General features: G+C 36.9%; 1 protein-coding gene across 1 annotated transcript in view; it reads right to left on the reverse strand.

Annotated features, from left to right (window-relative positions):
- Nucleotides 1–9,040: 9,040 nt before the first annotated feature.
- GPC5 (glypican 5) overlaps nt 9,041–21,228 on the reverse strand; it is a 729,332-nt gene continuing 717,144 nt past the window's right edge. The window contains 2 exon segments of the mRNA XM_069802336.1: nt 9,041–9,078; nt 9,081–9,200. Coding sequence (XP_069658437.1) covers nt 9,041–9,078; nt 9,081–9,200 — 158 coding nt within the window.

Consider the following 21,228-nt stretch of genomic DNA (forward strand, 5'->3'; position numbering starts at 1 on the left):
GACTGAAAAGTATCTGAACTCATTGGAATTCCTCAGCCTTAATCTGCCTTCGAGGGTTCGATACCTATTTAATGATGGGTTTTTTTAACACTTATGAGTAATAAAATATCTTGTGGCAGTCATTGTAGGAGAATCAGAAATTGCAAAATGGATGCTGCATCATGGAGTGAAAAGCAGTTACGAACACAGAACTGGGAGGGACCTCCTGATTCATGAAATGCAGTTGCCCACTATCTCAGGCAACACAAATCACATAATTACTTCCCTAAACATATCCAGACCTATCTGAAAAGCATGAAGCTTGGGTTTTGGGTTTTGTTGTTTTTTCCACTTGCCTTTTCAGAAAATCTAATGAAGAAATTCACAGTTTTATGAATTTAGTGGATTCTTCTAATTTCTGGTCTGAAGTCTGTTAAAATTAGCAACAGATGCCAAATGAAAAGTATGTGTCTGGAAGCAAAGGCTGAATTTTGCATACCAGCGATAATATCCTGTACCTGATATCTGGATTGGCCTTCCTTCATATTAATAATTTTTTAAGCACAAATTTTTGAAGTAGTGTCTACAGACCTGAATAACATTGGGATTCCCCTTCAGTAGGCCATGAACAAACCTAGAAAAAAACAGATCTGCTCTACAAATCAACAGTCAGATTAGAAATAAAATGCTAAAATTGACAAATAACAGAATATTAAATAAAATCAGCATGCAAGAGGAACAATAGGGTATAATTTGAGAGAGACAACAAAATGATTATGCAGTTGTGGGGATGAACTATATCCATACTTGTCAGTGGTTATACCTCTGTGCTTTTATCCGCATTGCCAGAGAACTAGACAGAGTTTATAGTTATGCAGGGATTTAGAAAACATTTAAGGTAACATTGTTTTCATGTTAATTACTTCTTTGGCCCAGTGTAGTTTAAGTTTAACTGGGAAAAATAAGAACAATGGATATTGATGACATTGGCTCTTTTTCAGAGTTAAATTATGGTCTTTGAAACCAGATGTTTTAATGCACAAATACCCAGTATTTCTCATTGAAGATTGGTACATGGACACCTGATAGAGATAGTTATGAAGTATGCTTATTTCTTTAGAGATCAAAATGTGAAAGTAAAAGTTTATATTGTCTTTCTTTCCTGGCTATTCAGTCAGTTGTATGTCACCTTTTTTTTTTAATACAGAAAGATGTTTTTCCAAAATCCTCCTATGACTTAAAGGAAAAGAAACCACATCTGTTAAAAAAATAAATAATTAAAAAAAAAAAGACAGGGAAAAAAAAAGCTTGTGTTGGTGATCCTTAGCTGATATATTAGTACATGTCTGTTTATGTATAGATGCATGTTTATATATACTAATGTAAGTTAGCACACAATTTTATTTTTCTCACTTCTGCCGAAAGTGGTACTTGGCTAGAATTTCAGCACTCAGAATTCTGATTCCCATTAGCAGAGAGTTTCCACCAGGACCAGGGAAACTGTTACTGGTCTTGGCTCTTCTCTCCTGAAGACTGCTGCCTTTTCAGCAGTGATATGAGTGTTTGTCCTTGCCACAGCAATTTGGACCCTAATGTGTTTCTGCAAATTGCTAGGCTGTAAACTTGGCAACTTGGGAGCAGACACTAGGGGGACAACAACATCTTTGAGAGGGACATAACAAAAAAGCTGCTTGACCAACAGAGCTCACAGACAGTGAGGTTTACTCACAGACAATCCGAAAGCTTACTGTCTTCTCTCTGGACTGTGTCATTACTTTATCTGGGAACAATACATTTAAAATACATAAACCACTTAGGGAATAGGAATGAAATTTCTCAGGACTTCCATCACAGATTTCTAACTATTGGACTAATGTAATGTTCTCCCTTTTTTTTTTTTTTTTTTTTTTTTTTGTCTTTGTCTTGTTTTGGCTTTGATTTTATTAAGTGACAATCAGTGAATTTGGCTTCAAGCTTTTATATTAAATTAACAGAAGACTGAAGAGAAAATGTCAGTAGACAAAAGCAAATATCATCTGCATTTCCTTGGTAAACCACAGAATTTGACATGGTCTGTTTTCTTCATTCTTCAATTTTACATTATTACACATTGGTCAAATTAGCAAGTATATTCATGGGATTATAAACTCTCAAATAGTATGATCTGAAATTCCAGTAATTTTCCAGAAACATAGAAGTAGATGGCTTTTGTGTGATTTACAGCTTTGTCATAAATAACTTGTACAACACTGTTATTGGAGGACCCTTGTCTTCACACTCAAATTTTCGCAAAAAAATGAAAAGATTTTGTAGAGTTAAATCACAATTTTCTCAATACAGTATGTTTATTTTCCAAACTTTTCTTATCTTCATCTTAATTTTAAAATTTGGCATGAAAAGAGACTAAAGCAATCTAGAATTCTTTCTCTTGCTCTTTATTGATAGTGTTGTTAGCCTTTGTACCTTCTGCTGTCACGCATGTGGTGTCTGAAAGGCTTCATTCTAAATGCAGTAAATCCGTGGGATTAGATGTGTTCCATCTCTGTATGTGTGGCATCCATTATTGCTGGAAGGAGAAAAAAATGTCTAAGAAAAACACATCAGAGAGCATTTGTGTGAGTACTGAACGGTGATTTGTACACCAAAAGCTGTCATATAGGTTTCATGAGCAAAAGAAGCAAAGATGGTCATCCAAATGCAAAACTAACCGAGGAGGATACTTTGGAAACTGGGGCAGGAATAAAATTTAGTGGTGAAATAGGAGGAAATGGTTTAAGCACTCATGTTGTTTATAGCAATATTGATCCTGGCAGAAACAGATTCCAAGCAAAAAGGTCCAGATTCAATTTATAACACTCTTCATTAAACCCATGGGCAAGTGCAGGTAAACACCCACGCAGGAGAATGGAAAACTCATTTGACTGTCTGTGTGCCCAGCGAACAACATTTGCCTGCTAGAGAGCAGTAAGTTACATAAAAAGAGTTTACTTAAGTAGGACTTTAACAAGGTCAAGGTAGAAAGAAAGCGTAAATAACCTACCAGTTTGGCAAAACTGGGAAATCTTTGAAGGACTTCAAAGTACGCTTGCAAAGTCATGCATGGTGGCTAAGGCAGGCACTCATTACTCTCCCAGTCCATTTCAGTGTATTGACCAGCCTAGTACTCCAGCTGTTCCTCTTAGCAAAGTCCATCCATGAAGGAAAGGGGTCCAATCTCTGCCACTGGAAGAGGTGGTTTACAGGGCTCTCTTACCGTTCTCAGCTTCAACAGTGCCCATCTTCCCCCTGAGCAGAGGTCTCATGGGTGATAACAGCCTCTACTGCTCGTACCCTCTTTTGCTAGCACGATCGGTGTTAATGGTTCATTAGATGTGAGCTGTTGTCAGTAAGTAAATTCCGCAGCAGTAACTAACTCCGTTCCCCTCCGGCCCAGGACTTTCCCAGGCCACGTTTGGCTAGACAGGCCTGTGCTGCCTTCACCTCTGCTTGCTCCTGCAGCAACTTCTCTACTTGTCTCTTCCAGAACCGCTCAGCCCCCTCAGTACTGTGCATGCTCAGTTCTGCTTTTAGAAAGGGTTAGCTGGCGTACAGGCTTTATTCACCAAAAATGGTGTCTCTCCCTGGCTTTCTTCCCGAAATTAAAAAGAAATAAACACTCCTATAACTCTTTTTAGTCAGCTTCAAGGCTACAGGTTGCATAGTTTCACCAGAGACAACAGCACTGGTACAATGGACGGGGCGGCCATAGTGCTCGTGGCAGTTTAGTCACACATTTATTGCAAGTGGACACAAGGTTAGGAATGTTCACCTTGCAAGGTGAACTGGATCAAGGAGATCCTTTGGGTCAGAAATACCTGGAGCAGTTTCACTGCATGGTCCTGTAAACTCTTGTACCAGCACAAACGGGAGAGAGAGCGACACTGAGAGAAGGAGGAAAATCAGAAACTGCCACTGAGAAAAACCTCCATGTGACTTAAATTCAAGAGACTAACAATTGATTTGGGCTGCCTGACAAACCTGGAGACACTTAGTTGTGACACCGAAATTAGGCACGCACAGCAGGTGATCCTTGCACAGCCCTCTGCGCTGTAAGGGGGGATGAGATGCATCGACTGAGTCATCCCAGCCACAGACGCTCAGCGTGTTATTCTTCTTCAGTGTGAGCTGGTAAAAGAGCTTCACGGGGTACCAGGTATATTGTCTCTAGCATTTCACATTTATAAGTTCCAAAATAAAGTAAAAGATAAAGTTTCCAACTGCCAGACATGCAAATTTTGTCTGGCAAAATCTGTCAAGCCAGATTTTTTGTTCATGCATCACCACGAAGAAAGAATTAGGAGTTAGAACTTTATTAATAACTTGCTGAGACTTGCAAGAGGAGAATCTGGGTTTTACTAGAGCTACATTAGCTTTTTAGTCTAAAGTAGTTAGAAACAACATTTTTTTTTATTCCTATTATAATCAGTTGTGAATCAGACCACATAGAAAAAAGCATCATTTGCTGAATAAGATTCATGTTTACACAATTATTTCAGAGTAGAACTGAACTTAAAAAAAAAACCTAAGCAGAGATAGCTTCAACCACTTATTTTAATTCATGGTGCTGAGAAGATTCTATGGAAATATGAAGGTTAATCTGAAATCTTTGATAGGTTAATCTAAGCCCTGTTATAATCTGAACAAGAATATGATCTTAGTAAACGTATAAAAACAGAGGTGTAGAGAAATAAATGATGTATATGTGTATCTATCTATCTATAGAAAGAGAAAAAGACAAAGATAACCTGTTACATGGCTACAGTTTTACAAGTAACTACACTGTCCGCTAAGAAATTGTTCCCTACAAAGCTCTCTTACCCTACAGTTGCTGCTTTTTTAAAATTGTACTGAGACCAGTTACACAACTTTAATAGTGATGTCCATTGCAATTTTAGTATGAACAGCATTTGAATGAGTGTCTGTCTGAAAAATGGTACATGTTGAGTAAAACATTCCTACTTTAAACCGTATCAGCTGTAATGCATGAGAAGTTTATTCAAAAGAAAGCAAAACAAAACAAAAATCTCATTCACCAAAGGTTTTGGGAGATACAGAGAAGTTTTAGACTGTTAAAAGTGTCTCAGTAAAAGCAAATTAAAGTACTCAGAGCAACCAAGACCTAGGTGCCATTTCTCAGGTCACCTGGGGAGCTCAGTGGCAGCCCTGTGCTGCCTACATGACTGGCTGTTGGGAAAAGCTTCTGCATCCCAAAGCAACTGACCCCGAGTGGCTCACATACACACTGCATAAGGTCCACCATTTTATGTGGATACAGTTGTTTTTACACTGTATTGTCATGATCTCCAGTTTAGCCTTTTTTTCTCTTTCTCCTCCTGGCTTCTCTAATATACTTTGCATTTTTCTCCTCAGTGCTATTCCTCATTTCATTGTTAGCTTTAACACAGGCAACATCACAAGGTTGGTTTTTTTTTTCCAGTTGCTAAACTTGGAGCTACACTTCAACATCCTGCCATATTCCCACAGTTTCTTACAAGGGTACTTCCCTTGCAAGGTAACCTTGAGACAGATTGCCAAGCAGCTTGGCTTCCTTCTCCTTGCTCTGAGCCATTTTAATGATTTTTTTATAGTTCTTCAAGAAACAAGACTATTTCTTTATAGCATGGTAGATATGATGAAAGAACTGTGATGCCTGGCATATGTATGAGTCTAAGCAATGACGTGGAGTGCGTGGTGATGCCTAGAGATAGATGGGACAGGAGGGTGACTGAGGTCTAATGGCCAAGGGGCCAGTGAGGGGTCTCCAGACCTGCCATTATTGTATTTATATTGCTACTAGTTTGTTGATATGTGTCTGGGAAGGAGAGACCTAATTTTCCACTCCAGAAGGAATCTTAGAAATGATTTTGTATAGGTGCAGTGTAGAAGATAAGAGGAAAAGCCCATGAAAAAACTGAAGAGTAACACAGACTAGTAATTAACATATACCTGAAGAGGCCTTAGGACCTAATTATTATCATTATTTGAAAATGGGGCTTGTGTTTCCAAGGTGCTATAGAATAAACTATTACCTCCTTGACTACCTGGTGCCATCAGTAAGGTCTTGAACAACGTACGAAAGTGAGGAATGGAAACAAAGTACTTCAGGATATAAATAAAATTCTAAGTAATGAGTATTGGTAGAATTTTTTCTCCAATTCTGAATCTCCTGTTCAAAGCTTTAATCTGTTTCCTTGAAGTGACTGATACTGGTCATTGTTAAAAAAAAGTTTTGCCAGACTAGATTGATTACTGATTTGAGGTGGCATGAAAAAGTAAAAGAATGAAATCAGATTTTCTTTCCCTGAATTACTGATGTCATAATTTGAGTGTATGCTGAGACAAGAGGACAAGTGAATTTGAAAGACTGGTTTCCAAAACCTGCAAAAGAAAAAAGAGGTCAAGTAAAATGTACACACTGGCACACATGCCTATTAACGATGTTTATCTGGGCATGGAATTGCTCTTAGAAATGTTCGCTTGCCTTTGTAAATTTTCTATCTGTTTACCGGTATGCTATACTGTGTGCATTAATGACTAATGCATGCGTTTGGGAATAAAAATATTTACATATGTTTCTTTACATTAGTCTCATATAAAATGAACTTTTTTACAGTCTAGGAATAGTTCTAGGTACAGTATGAGTGCATACAATACTGTACTGTTTTTCTTTTTCTCTTGTAAATGACTGTATAGGCGAAATAACTACAAAATACTCTTAAATACTTTCTGGTTAAAATGACATGGGAATTAGTCATGGCAGGATAATCAAATCTTATAACAGTAATATATAACGTACCATTAGTACTGTGGAACACTTTAGCTTGCCTCATCTTATAAAGCATAAGAACTTGAGCTGGGATTCCTGTTGTGATTCAGATTTGCATTCATGTGTCATCACTTCAACTAGGTCTATAAGCTCCTGATATTAGTGATGGAGACTTGGTGTATGATTCATGGGCCTACATATGCATATCTAGATCTGTTTGAGATACACAAGGATATCCCACTTAGCTACCAGCTGCCACTCTGGATGGCTCCCATTTAAGGATGCCTCTGGAATTTCCCATAAGTCCTGCATCATATATGCCAGTCCCCGTGAAGATGTCTTGAATACTCCAAGAAATCTTAGGTGGCACCAGACACTTACTTTTGGGCAACTGAGTTGCTTTCTTAGGCGTCTGTCTTCATATGAGCTGACTAATGCACTGGGCTTCATTGACTGTGTTGCCAAAGGGCTCCGGTCCCTTGCCCACAGAAGGACCTCAGGCCCTTCAGAGCAGTAGCTGGACACCAAGTGGGGTTTTTTACAGCATCTTAACTGGCAGTTGAATGTTACCCTGTATTTCCAGTGACTGCAGTGACAGCTTAGAGATACAGAGCACATATGTAATACATATAGAGCACATATGTAAATATCTGTATGTAGACATATAGATTAAGGTACCTTAATCCAACATTGAATCCTAACCTTGCTGTTATCTCTAGATAAAATGCAGTTATATGTATATTTGCATATACATGTACAGTATCTAATATGTAGTTTATCTGAACTATGAAAAGTAATTCCTACTAAAATTAGCTGAGTTTACACTGTGGACTTTTTTCCTTTTTGAAGAAAGACAGAAGGGCAAATTCAATAATTTCTGTTTTACAGGGATCATGTCCCAGAAGGCAGGACTTTAAATACAAAACTCATAAAGCGCTGAGCAACTGTTCCATCAGTTGCAATCAGTTACATGTAGGGTTGTGAATAGCAGCACAAAGTCCACACGGAGATCAGTTACTCCTGGTTTACCCCAGGGGTTGATACTGTTTGATTTCTTCATTAATGTCCTGAATGATGCAACAGAGTGCACTCTCAGCAAGTTCTCACAGAAGATACAAAAATGGGAGGAGTAGCTGATACACCAGGGAGTTCTGCAATTCAGAGGGACCCTGACAGACTGAAGAAATGGCTTGATAGGAACCTCATTAAGTCCAAGAAAGGGAAATACCAAGTCCTCCACCTGGGCAGGAATAATTCCATGCACCAGTACATGCTGGTGCATGCTGGCTGGAAACAGCTTTGAAGAGAAGGACTTGGGGGTCCTGAGGGACACAAGCTGAACATGAGCCACCAATGTGCCCTAGCAGAAAAGACAACCAAAGTCCTCCTGGGCTGAATTAGGAAAACTGTTGCCAGTAGGTCAAAGGAGATGATCCTCCCCCTCTGCTCAGCACTGGCGAGACCGTACCTACAGTGCTGTGTCTAGGTCTGGGCTCCCAAGGACAACAGAGACATGGACATACTGGATAGAGTCCTGCAAAGGGCCATGAAGATTTTTGAGGGACAGGAACAAGTTTTATACGAAGAGAAGCAGAGACAGCTGGGAGTGTTTGGCCTGGAGAGGAGAAGATGCAGAGGGGATCTTATAAAAGTGTATAAATACCTGATAAGGGGAGTAAAGATGGAGCCAAACTCTTGTCAGTGGTGCGGTAACAGGACAAGAGGCAATGGCTACAAACTGAAATACAATAGATAACATTTAAATGTAAGAAAAAACTTTTTTGCTATAAGTGTTCAAGTACTGGAACAGGTTGCCCAGAGAGGCTGTAGAGAGACCATCCCTGGAGATGTTCAAAAACCAACAGGACTTGGCCTTGGGCAGCTTGCTCTAGTTGACTCTGCTCTGAGCACAGGGTTGGTCTAGATTATCTCCAGGGGCCACTTCCACAAGTCAGTGATTCTGTGATCTCGTTTTTCCAAATTGCTTTTAAGAGAAATAGTATCATAGTCAACTTATTTTTAACACAGAATATTATAAAAGGAAACATGATTTTGTGTGACTATACAGGTGTTAAAAAAACACACAGGAAAAATATTACACAAACAACTTTGTTAATATTCAGGCCTAAGATCAGAGAAGCTGATATTATACAAGCTATCATAAACATTGCTATATCCACCAGATCCCTTATTCCAGGCTTGTGAGTGGGGATAAACAGATGACAATGAGACACATATCAAGCCAGAGCTAAACAGTTACCAAAGACTGAGAAATAGTGTTACCAAACTAATCACATAAATGTCATCTAATCAACCATTGTTGTACATCCTGCTCCAGTTGTGTCTAAAGTGCTGCCATCGTTGGTTTGATGAATTTGCTTTACGTCACTGAGGTTCGTCTTGTCTGGCATCCCTGCTGAGACAAATAAGAAAATACACTATGATGCATGCCTTGTCACTACTGGCAACATGTTATAGCTAGAACAAATTTAAATATCCTCAGCACACAGACTGTCACAGTTTAGTTTCTAATTCTCATGTTACTGCCAAATTCAAAATCCTTTATAACTGCATCTAGAAACATACACTGTACTATATGGCTATTCATCGTTGAAAGTAGTTCAGAGGTCTGCCAGCTCTGAACAAGGTTGTTCTTGTAGAAGTATATCTCAACAAACATTTGCAGACTGAAATGAACAGTTTTGCAAGTCCCACCAGTACCTAAAAGTCCACTGCTCACATCTTTCTTGGATTTGAAGAAAAAGGGAAATAATTTAATGTGAAATGGTTTGTGTCTGGGTCCCAGTATCATTCCAAAATAAGGTATACCTGATGGAAGGTATGCAGCAAAGTATACTTGTTGCTATATAAAACCTCCATTTTGGCACAATTTAAACAGAATTTACAACATTGTAAGGCAATATGGTAAAGCTAACTTTAAACAGGAACTCTTTTACTGAGTTCCCGGCTGAATATTTTTACTTTTTTGGATAAGGGTAAATATTTCTCCATCTCAAAACAGTGCTTTGTATGGAACAAAGATGTAATCACCCATTACATTTCCCCTGCCTGGTTAAACAATCGGAAACAGAAGGTCTCGGAGACACATTCAGATTTGGTAGCATTGTCAGCTGCTTATATTTGCTATGCATACTTCTAGACTAACTGTCTTATCCCATATAATAACTTGTGGCATGCCACTATCAATCAAAATTAACAAGTCTAAATTCAGTGTTATTACATGCAACAAATATTGACATTGTAATTACACTGAGACTGAAAAAGGCTTCATATAAAGCAAAGTCAATATTTATGTAATTAGGTCAATACATATATAATTCAGAAGGTAAACTCTACTGTTGGAACAGCAGCATTAGAAAGAAGCTCAGCTCTACTGAGCTGACATATTGATTTTACAGTCTGAGTTTCTGCATTACTATTCATTGTTTAGATACTTCTTTCCTCTCTGTATCATTAGGAAAGATAACTAGTGATTCTTTCTTTTTTTATTATTATTCAAAGGGACTGTGATGAAGTATAAATATTTTAGTCATGGTGTTATCCTCTTTGTTAAGCTGGTTTAACAGAAGCTACAGAGAATCCTCATTTTTAAAAGGAACAACTTTTTTGGTGCTTGTGTTAAAAATACTCTTTTCTCTAAAAGCAGCTTGAAAGCTGCTCTTTGTGAACTTGCTGTATGTACTCAAATCTCCTTCCTGTAGCTTTGAAAAAAATGCATTAAGGGAAGAGTCAGCTAGAGTCAATCATGTTGTCTGAAAACCTGCTAGAATGAATTTGTCTTCTTTGCTGCTGTAGTTAGATAGCAGGATATACTGCTATTTTGTGTGGATTTATTGATCCAGTGCTCTTGCCCGGAATTTGTGAAAATTAGCTCTATGACTACAATGCAAGTGGATGTACAAGGAGGAAGAGTGACAATAGATGTTGAGAAGGAGGGAATACAACTTCTTATCATGCACATTCAGTAACCTGTCTAGAAAAAGATCAGTCACTCCACATTTGACTGAATGGATGTTTGGTGGATCATCAAAGGGGGTATATCAAGGTGGTTTTTTCAGGGAAGTTTTGTAAGGAGAACAACAACAAAATGGTTTGGGTCATTTCTCCAGAGCATTAGTGAGGTTTTCCCATATTCAAAAAGACTCATTTCAACTGACAGTGAAAAATTCAACTCTAACCTACACAACAAAGCAGTTCACCAAATGCTATAGGTATAATGAAGGATATTTTTCCCAGTGTATTTACAGATAAACTATCACAGTAGTGAAAGATATGGCATTATCTTAAATATCCAGGATATCACTTATTATAAAAGATAGCTATTATAAGAAGAAAAATATTCCTAGATCTTGCAGTTATGTGATCTGAATCTAAAGGCAATGTGACTAGATATTAATTACTGACTGGAGTGTCATGTTTAATTTCTGGTGAAAACTTCATTGACAATAGGAAAAAAATAGATTTCATTTTATGGAAAATGTTATCTCTTTTTTTTTCTTTTTCTTTTCTTTCCAGCCTCAAATGAAAACTGCAGACTTTGGAAGTTCCTATGAAAAGAGTGTTTTAAAAAAATGTTCAAACCTACCAATATATTTTCCTTTGATCAATCAAAATGCCATAAAGTATTTAATATAATCTCTGATGTTAAATGAATATAGTGTCAGGATTGGAGTGCAAACATACAGCAAAACTTTCACCTATTTAGTCTCATAGGTCTATGCCACAACTTTGACTTTATTGAAATGAGAAGTTCAAAAAATATGTTTCGACATGATCCTGTGAAAAAATCACTGAACAGAAAAACACTCCTAAAAAATAGCCTATTTTAACAGAACTGGCTTTTTTTTTTTTTTTTCCCCAGAATGCTATGCTTTTTTTAAGGTAGTTCTAATAAGTATAACTTTAAATGTAATTCCTACAGCTAAAGCTATACTTTCTATTTAAATAAGTAGGTTCTGTTGTCCATTATGCATCAGGATTTAAACATTTCTGTCACCCTTCATATATCATAATCAGTAATGGAAGTGATCCTTTCTTCTAAATGAATTTAACTTTCATAGTTCACAGCAAACTTGCAATGAGAGCTATCCAAACATTTGTAGCAGAACAGACCAAAACAAAAAGCAAACTTGTTTGGTTTTAGTTTCCTCACATGCTAGAAGCTGGAATTATGTTATAGAAAAGGCATTTAAGTTCCCCAGATATTTCAAATGATCTCTGATAAATGTCTTGTTTAGTATCAAAATCATACTAGAGCTAATATTTTGACTGGAAAATGGTAAAATTCAGAAGTTTCAGCTGAGATTCAGAGTCTCTTCTTCTGAAGAAAAGCTAGAATTGCAGCAGAGCAGAAGATAAATTGCTTGGAAATTAAAATCCAAATATAACGTTTGCATGAACCTATATAAAGTGAAGCTGCCAAGTATCACATACCTGTTCCCAGCATCAGCTGTGAAACACAGTGGCTGCAATTTAAAGTATTGTCCTGCTCTGGTTTAGAAAAAATTAATCAGTAAAAAAAATTCACCAAACATTGTGATAAATATTACAGCATCTCATTATAGTATAACAGCTGCAGAGTATTTCTAATGCTTTTAAATATCTTCTAAAGATATTTAAAGCTTGTGAGAGATAATAGTACTGACAGCCTTGAGAGCTGACCTGTTATGTTCTCCAGAATAGCTACAGCAGTAATACCATTTCCTTCCAGTATTCAGCAAGAGTCATTAACCTTGATTTGAAAAGTCAAACTTAGAGTCATGGAAGATTTTCATTTGACATGGAGCTTTTCTACTGAGATTGTCAAAATATTACAAAAATGGGCTATGATTTTTGAGCAGTAGATGCTTGCCTACCAAGGGCTATGCTGGGACTTAAAGCATTTTAAACATGTTAAATGGAACATCCTCTAATAATGGCCTAGTTTGAAACCAAACCAGAAAGTGTTTGTGTAGTCTAACCTGAAACACCTTGCTGTATTATCTTGTATTGGATGAGTAACATATATCAGAACTAACGTGGGTCTTCAAGGGAAAATGAAACTGCCAAATGAGCTGCTGTGGAATCCCATTGGATATAAATCCTGTCAAAGATTTACACAGGAGGAAGAACTGGATTTCTCTCTGTGCATTATTCTTATGATGTTCTGGAAGATTCAAAATACAGCTTTTATGGCACAAGCATTTTCTATGAGTCTCAAATATGAGGAAGAATTTGAGTAAGGATGCAACAGTGTTTCAGATAGGAAAAAAATGTGGAATGTGACTTTTATAAGACAACACTCCTGTAAAGTTGTATGCAAAATTCTTCTTAGAAAGGCAAATAATTATTTCAATCATTATGCGTAAGCTGAATTTTGGTATCTTATAACACATGAGCTATGAAGAAAAGCACTGATAACTGGTTCTGTCCCAAAATGCACAAGAAAGATCATGAAGAAGCTTTATGAAAGGTTAAAGAAATACATAATGGTCAGATGAATAGACAAAAACCCTGATGTGCTGTAGATAAATGTTGAAATATGAAGTTGGAAATAAAATTTACTCTAATGTGATACCTGGAAAAGGATGACATATAGGCATGTTGGCCATGAATTTATAGATGTTAGTAAGGAGCAATAATATTTTGGGGAAGTAGAAGATAAATTTGGATGCAACTGATAAAGCAAACTGAAGAATTTGTAGGCAAAAGCAAAAAGAATAGCATAATGATTAAGAGGAATGAAGGGAAAGTGATATCAGAGCAATGGGTTCAGGAATTTGCAGCTAGTTAGAGCTAGGACAATCTCCTTACTGTGTCAAGTAAACACCAACAGTGACTAATATCAACATATTTTTGTAGTATGGAGGAAGACATAATATTAGTTTCATTCCTGCAATTCACAATAATGAGGTCTCAATAATGACTTCATGCAGTTAAACTTCTAAAAAATGCATTGATTTTAACAAAAAGAAGAGAAAAAAAATATTTACTTTGCATTGTCATTCCATAAATTAAAATGACACATTAGTTACCAAACCTTTTTTTTTTTTTTTGATTGGCCAATTTTTCTCCATCTGGAACTTTTAAAGCTTCTAATGGATATCTCCTCCCATTCTTTTACTATTTTTTTTGCCAGGTTTATTCCTAACTACATAATATGATGAAAATGTTTCAAAACATAGTTATACTAACTAGATCATAGAGCTGTGTTTTAATACCTCAGACATGCTTCAGTTTATATGTAGTAGTTGCTGTGAAAACTTGCATTTCCTACTTTAAGTAATGTATATATTCCTTTACAGAACGGTAGCTATATGTGAGAAAAAAATATTCAGTGTATGTATGTCAGATCATTCCCCAGCTACTGTGATTAAACCATTAATCTTAAAAGCATCACAAAACACTTATGAGTATCCAGTGCTTAGAAAGAAAAGTGGAAACAATAGACTACCTCTACTATTATTCAAAGACTCTTCTATGTGAAGTTCATGTGATGTTGGCCATGAAGTCTCAATGAGGGGAGAAAAAGATGTCCAAGAAGAACTATATTATGAACGGTACCGGGCAAAGGACTAATTTCTTGAGGCCATTTTCATGTTTTTATGAGTGCACTTATACTTGCAAAAGCTAAGGGATGTCCCTAAAAGGAAAGCATATGCTATATAATGCTTGAACATATGCCTTTCTTTTAGTACAGATATAGGAGTGCATGTATTCACCCTCTTCAGGAAAACTGTGTGTTTTTATGATGTGGTACAACTTTTCCCCTCTCCATTGCACAGTAAGTGAAACAGAAAAGAGCAGGGGGATTGTAATGGATGATCTCAGAGGTGCCTTCCAACCTCAACAATTCTGTGATTCTCTGATTCTGTAAGTATTAAATGTTTCACAATTCAGCATTAGTCAGGAACAAACAAGCAAACAAAAAAACCCCACTGGATTTCACTAACAAGGAGTAGAGAGGGAAGGGACCTCCACTGCTTTGCCATTCTTTGACTACATCACTGTTGAAGACATGAACAGTGATATAAGAGATATTTCTGCTGTGAATTAAGCCAGGAATCAACTTAGTGAAAAATGTATCTCTGCTTTAGTTTAGTTTTCATTTCATGAAGGAGAAAGTAACAGCTGATCCACAGAGGCTAAAGGAGTGTCAAAATTTTCAAGCATTTTTCCAATGAAGCTTTTGGCATTTTTAGGCTTTAATTTTAAAGAAAAATAAATTATCTAGCATTGCACATTGGTTTGCCATATCTAAATTATAAATCAGGTTACTCAGCTGAATTTCTTAATACTTTAAACTTGTCTTTCAGTGAAGTTCCATTTGCTACAAGGTTCATGAGAAAAGAACAGGAGTCAACATTATTCATTTAGAATGAATAAAGGCTTTTGCATTGTGGAACTTATTGTTACATAAACATACATGTAATGGCTGCCCTATCAATTAAATTAATGAATTAGCAAAGAAAACAGGCTTCACTGATGCTAAAACTGTATGTTGTAAAGTGATTTTGACTCCTATCCCCCCGTGTCTTTCTGTGAGGTCTAAAATCTTAATTGGGGTGCCATAAATTATTGTATCTGGTTTTGTCAATTCTAATAGCTTGTCAGTAAAGGTAAGTTGAAAAAGAAGGTTCAAAACCAAAATGAATAGATTTTTGCCAAAACAGTAATGTCTCTGTTTCACTATTTGAGTCTGCCTGTGACCATTGCCTGATGCTTTTGAGGTGGGAGAAACAATAAGATATAGTGAAAAATTTAAATAATCAGTCCATTGGGATGCCTAGCTTCTGTCATTCAGTGATTAATGTGTACCTTGGAGCATAGGGATACATATTTATTATCCTTATAAAGTACAGTGAATGATTCTCATAATTCTCATAAATTCATGCTACTTTTTCTACAGCCACTTTGCCTTATGCAAGAAGAAACCAAACCAAAAGCAATGAAAAGCCAAAATAATAATAAAAAACCCCAACAAACTGAAAATGTGCTTACACCTTCTCAGTTGTATGAGATCATTTTTAGCTATGAAGGCCAGAGTCCTTAAAATACATCCATTAAAAACAATTCAGTACAGCTTTTTTAAAATCACAGATGAGCTCATATTTTGGCAAAGCAGAATTTCATCTGCTTTGCTATAGTGGTTATATGGGTCAGTTTGTGTCAGAAGTGATAAGTTTAAGTGTGAGCACCATCCCAAATGCAGCATAAAGTAGCATTATGCTGATGATGAAGTAGTTAGCTTTAGAAGATAGTAACAGATGACACGTAAGGCATGATTAATTCCACTTAGTTTTTTGTATCTGTACGGTCTACATCTACAGCTAGGGTTCAGTTGGTTAAACATAGCTGTCTACAGACATTTTAGATGCAGGGGACAGGGGTGTCGCACTTAGCACACAGCTGCCCATCCAAAAGAAGCCTGATTCATATAAAACCCTTTAAGGATGTCTTGGACATCCTAGAGCATCTCCAGTGGCTTTTGGCACTTCTGTTTAGACAACCGAATCCTGCCCTCCCTCAGTTAGCTACTGGAGTTCTCATTATAGTGAAGTAGAGAAATAAGTAAAAGCAGAAGGAGATGGAGTACTCTGATGTAGATATTTGGACAGATAAATCCTACACTTAGTCACATAACAGGTTGACCACTGAGTGACCAGTGAATATTTTCCAAAATATTCCCTGTCATTATGCTTTATAACTTTGGTGGAAAAACAAAACTAAATACCGAATAATTTAGCTCTGGCAAATGGATTACATTTTAGAAAATCTAGGTAGGAAAACTGGGGAAAAAAAAAAAAAAAAAAAGTGAGGTTTTGACTGAGTTCATATTTGTTTCACCTGTAGTCTTCTATTTTCACTTTTATATCTAAACCCCTGCCTTTAAGCGTTTTTGGTTTCAGCATCTGGTGTTGAAGGGCAGGATGAAGGGCTGCCATATTGCCATGAAAACAGTGAACGTCCGATGTGTGCAAACATCTCTGAGAAGCCAGTACCTCATGAAAAAGTTTCCTGCTAAAGTATGCAAAGAGTCATTACAGCTATACTTACACAGCTAAATACACATCCCAGAAGGAGATCCTTCAGGCAAAGTGGTGTTGAGTGGCTTATGTCTAGAGTACTCAGAGATAGCAATACCTAGAAGAAACTGCTAAACAGATCTCTACTACACAGTACAATGCCCTGCATCTCTTTTAACACACACACAGTGGTCTCCTTGGCTCAAAGACCCAGTTATCAGTTTGTTTGTTTGTTTTTAGTTCAAAGTGCCTGAAAAAAACTGTGAGGGCTGTGCTGCAACCCACCAGGTGGTGTTTTTATAACATGAAACTGAAGGAGCACATTACAGGCTCTGGGATATGATATCCAGGCATGGGAAAGTGTTTTGAAAATAAAAAGCCTGCTGTTGAGGGACTTTGTAGGGCAGAGAAATCCAAGCCTTTGGCCGTCTGGTTTGTGTTGCCTTTTGGAAGCAGTCCTTGGAATGAATTATCCATGGAATCTGAGGTTTGTTTTGGAGGGACGGAGATGGTTTTCCTTAACGCTGAGCCACGGAGTGAACTAACGTTTTTGCAATGTGGATAATGGGAACTGAAACCACGGGACAACTCACAAGCTAAGTTACTTGACAACATAGACATAGCCAGAGAAATCACTTAAATTTGGAGAATTGCTTAGTATCATAGGAAGGTTCTGTACTGTGATATAAATTCTAGCAGCAAATTCTTTATGTCCTTATAAGTCTCACCTCTGGAATTGGCCAGTCATTTCTTTCAGTGAAATGCAATCATGTGGGTTTTCATGGCTGTTCCTGAGAAAATCAGCTCAGGAAACCTGTATCAGATCCCAGGAAGGACCTTGAGTATGAGCACCAAAGGACTGAACCTGACCTATATGCCACAAGGTGATGTGGAACAGGGAGATGATGCTCACTTAAGGGCCAAGCCAACTGCAAATTTACATTTAGCTTGCCTCCACAAAGGGAGATCATCAATGACTGGTTTTGTGTCCGTATGTGAAGTGTGGTGATAATCAAGCCACCGTTAAATATATCTCTCAGAGTAACTTTCTTGTGCTTTATCTGCTCTACTCTTAAGAGACGGAGGTTTCACCACTTTCCCCAGGGAAAACTATGTCACTGTCCATATAATGTAGTATGCCATAGCACATTAGAACTCTTTGAAACACGGTGTACTGAGCTGTTGTCAGTTTTTATTCTCTGTCTATGCACTAAACATAGACACTGTTATGAAGAAAGTTTCTGGAATAGGTAATTGGTACTTATTTGGAGGAAATAATTTGATCCCAAATCCTCCTTTTTGACTTCATATATTCTAATGATCATTGTAATAATACACAAATCAACACAAATAGCAATTATAAATGCACCGGGAATATCAAGATGCAAATAATCTCACCTACAAACAAAGGAATAGTATTACTGTTATTGTTAGAAAGCAATTAAGAAGTCTGCCTAATGGCATTAGCTAGGAGAATTTTGCATGCTTAACCATGTATTAGGAAATGAATCCTACATATCATGTTTAACTGCACCTATTTTATGAAATCTGTATATATGAGGAATAGAGTGCAACCAATGATCTTAACATAAGTCTGGCAAGTCATTTTAACTACAAGAGCAGCAGACATTAAGTCTCTAGTCTAGTATTTGAAAATTGACAGTGGCATTTGTTTCACATTATACGCTAATGAACTCAGTATTTCCATTTAAAAAACAAAGCTTTTATGAGTTAATGTAACACAAACAAATGGTGTCACAAACCAAAACTTTTCCATTTATTTCACATTCTTAAGAATCAGAAAGAGATAACATTATTTGTTGAAATGGTTAATGTATACTTTTTTACTTGTAGGTCAGTTTTAGCATATAGCAAAGTATTAGATGTCTAAAAGATTAGATGTCTTGGTTTTATTTTGCATACAGAGACTAAAACATAACTGTATTTTTCGTCTGAGGTAGAGAGAACCACAGTAACCTTCATTAGTTCTATTCTTATTGGTTTCTCACGCAATAGCTTCTAAATCCATGTTCATTAGATGACATGTTCATTCTAACTTCAATGCTCTAGGGTGCTGGAATCAGCATTGTCAATAATGCCTGTTTTAAATGAAGAAATCCATCTTTTCAATCCTTTTCACTATTGAGGAACTTTTAACCTTTATCATTAACCTATGCAAAGGTTTTGTAATCAATACAAAATTATAATAGGGCTAAAGTCCCATAAATCAGACTGGGTAAAAGTAAGCAAATTCTTCATTCTTTGAATTTTCATCTGATTTCTTCCTATGAGTCAGATGTCCCATATAAATTACTGTCCTTTGAAACGATTTACCCATGTGATTATTTTGTAATCTTTTTTTCAATTTGCTGTAAGAGATTTATAATCAACAATTCTGATTTATATAAAAATACCATCTAGAAGAGATGAATTTGAACTGAAAGTAATGTGTGAACTTGGATTGAGGCAGAATGTTGCCAATTAGGCCCATTAAGAAAAGGAAATACTTTTCAATTTTTTTTAAAGCATTCATATTCCCAAGATTTATGGCCCAATTTCATTGTAGCAGTTCACTATTGTATTGTTTGTCTAGATGCTGTTTTTAAAATGAAAGTATAAAATCAGTCTTTTCCAGAAGAGAATTCTGAACTAAACCAATTCCCATTGTTAAGATGATGAAGTAAGTTTGGTAATTTTTTGCCGGTCAGTCCACCTAGAATTCCAGTTATTCCACTTTCTGTTAAAAGAAACATAGCCTGTAGATTAGCTTAATCCCCCCCCCGCCCCAAACACTGATACATTAAACTGCCCTTTTAATTTTTGCTGTAAAGCATATTTAATGACATATTTCCACAATTTAAGCTGATTTAAGGCAGAACTGCTTGCCGTCATTTCCTCATCATGTCTGCCGGGTGGGGGCTAGAAACCCACCAGTTTCCATGCACTAGCACATGCAAGAACCTGTTCCCAGAGGTGAACGATCAGGTCTGTGATTTTTCTTGCTGAGTTAGTTTCACTGCAGCTTGAGCTTACTTTTAGAACCACCCCACGGTGGGATCAGATAAGTGCTGGCAAGAGGAAGAAGGATCATGCTGTTATAATCTGGGAAAGAACTTAAGCTGTCAGCTAACCATAACATTGTAAAGCACCCAGAAACAGACTGAGAAAAACGTATAATCCACTGTTGATATCTGACCTGAACACACAACAAAGAGTGGATTACTGACAAAAAAAGAAGTGTAGAGCAATAAAGAAGGTAGACATCCTTGTCTCCATTCCTTCCCTGTAAACAAAAGCACAGCTTTTCTCCTTATAAATAAGAATGCAACACAGAGATTCTATTCAGTTGCTGATTTCTCTTCCTTTCTGGGACAACTTTTGGTTGCCCAAGTTTTAGCTCAGCTATTATGTTGAAAATATATCAAAAGCATGTGACTCAAAAGAATCTAGTTCCTCATGTCTTCTTAGAAATGCATTTTCTAATCAGATTATGAGGTTTAAAAATATAATTTTTCACAGAAAGTTTTGCTCTCTGATTTTCATTTCAGAGACTCCTTTCTGGCAGAGCATTTCAATTTCTTTCAGACTAGATGAACGTCTGTGATAAACACTGTGGTGCTTGCTGACGAATATTGATCTGCAACCCTCAATGTGTTTAGTGTTATGAAATGCCATAGGAAGTCTTGTGTCCCAGTGCATCCCACGAGTACAAGATCTTTGATCTGAAGTCACTAAAAATTCACAGTTAAACATCAAAATAAGTGCATTCTTTAAGTTCAGAGATAACCGTCAAGCAATCCAAAGACTAAACCTGGTACCTGTAGCAGTTCTACCTCTCCCTAGGAAAGCTCATCTTGCAGAATTTGTATCAATATGCAGGTTTCATGTAAATATATGGTTCCCAATCAGCAACACACAAATAGTGCTGCTTCTGTTTGTCACCCAAGCATCTGTCCCTGAACAGAAAATAAAGCTCTCCCCTTCATGCTCCCACAGCCTAACACGGCTGACCATTGACTCGATTGGCTCTGGTCGACTGACTGGGGGACAGTGGTTTCTAACAAGAGCAAAATATCAGTCTCCAGGCTTGTAATAAAAAAAGCAAGTAATGTAATAATGGGTTTCAAGATAACATGGGGGAAAAAGAAAAGGAAAGATTGAGGGGAAAAAGAGGATTTCTTTGTTTTCAGATCTGTGGTGTAGATATGAAGGAAGCCAAAATAAAAAGAAAACCTATATGGTTTCAACAGTTTCTTCTTAAAAATACATAATCTGTGTCTGCTCCTTACTTCTAACCGAAGGGGAAGGCCCATCTAATTTAACTTATTTAACTAACTTAAGCATAAGAAAGAAACTGACCTCCTATTTTTGGTTAATTTGATAATTTAGATAGATTTTCAAAACAGGTTTTTAGTCACA

The sequence above is a fragment of the Haliaeetus albicilla genome, chromosome 15 (assembly GCF_947461875.1).
Source record: "Haliaeetus albicilla chromosome 15, bHalAlb1.1, whole genome shotgun sequence".
In the NCBI taxonomy this organism is placed as follows: Eukaryota; Metazoa; Chordata; class Aves; order Accipitriformes; family Accipitridae; genus Haliaeetus; species Haliaeetus albicilla.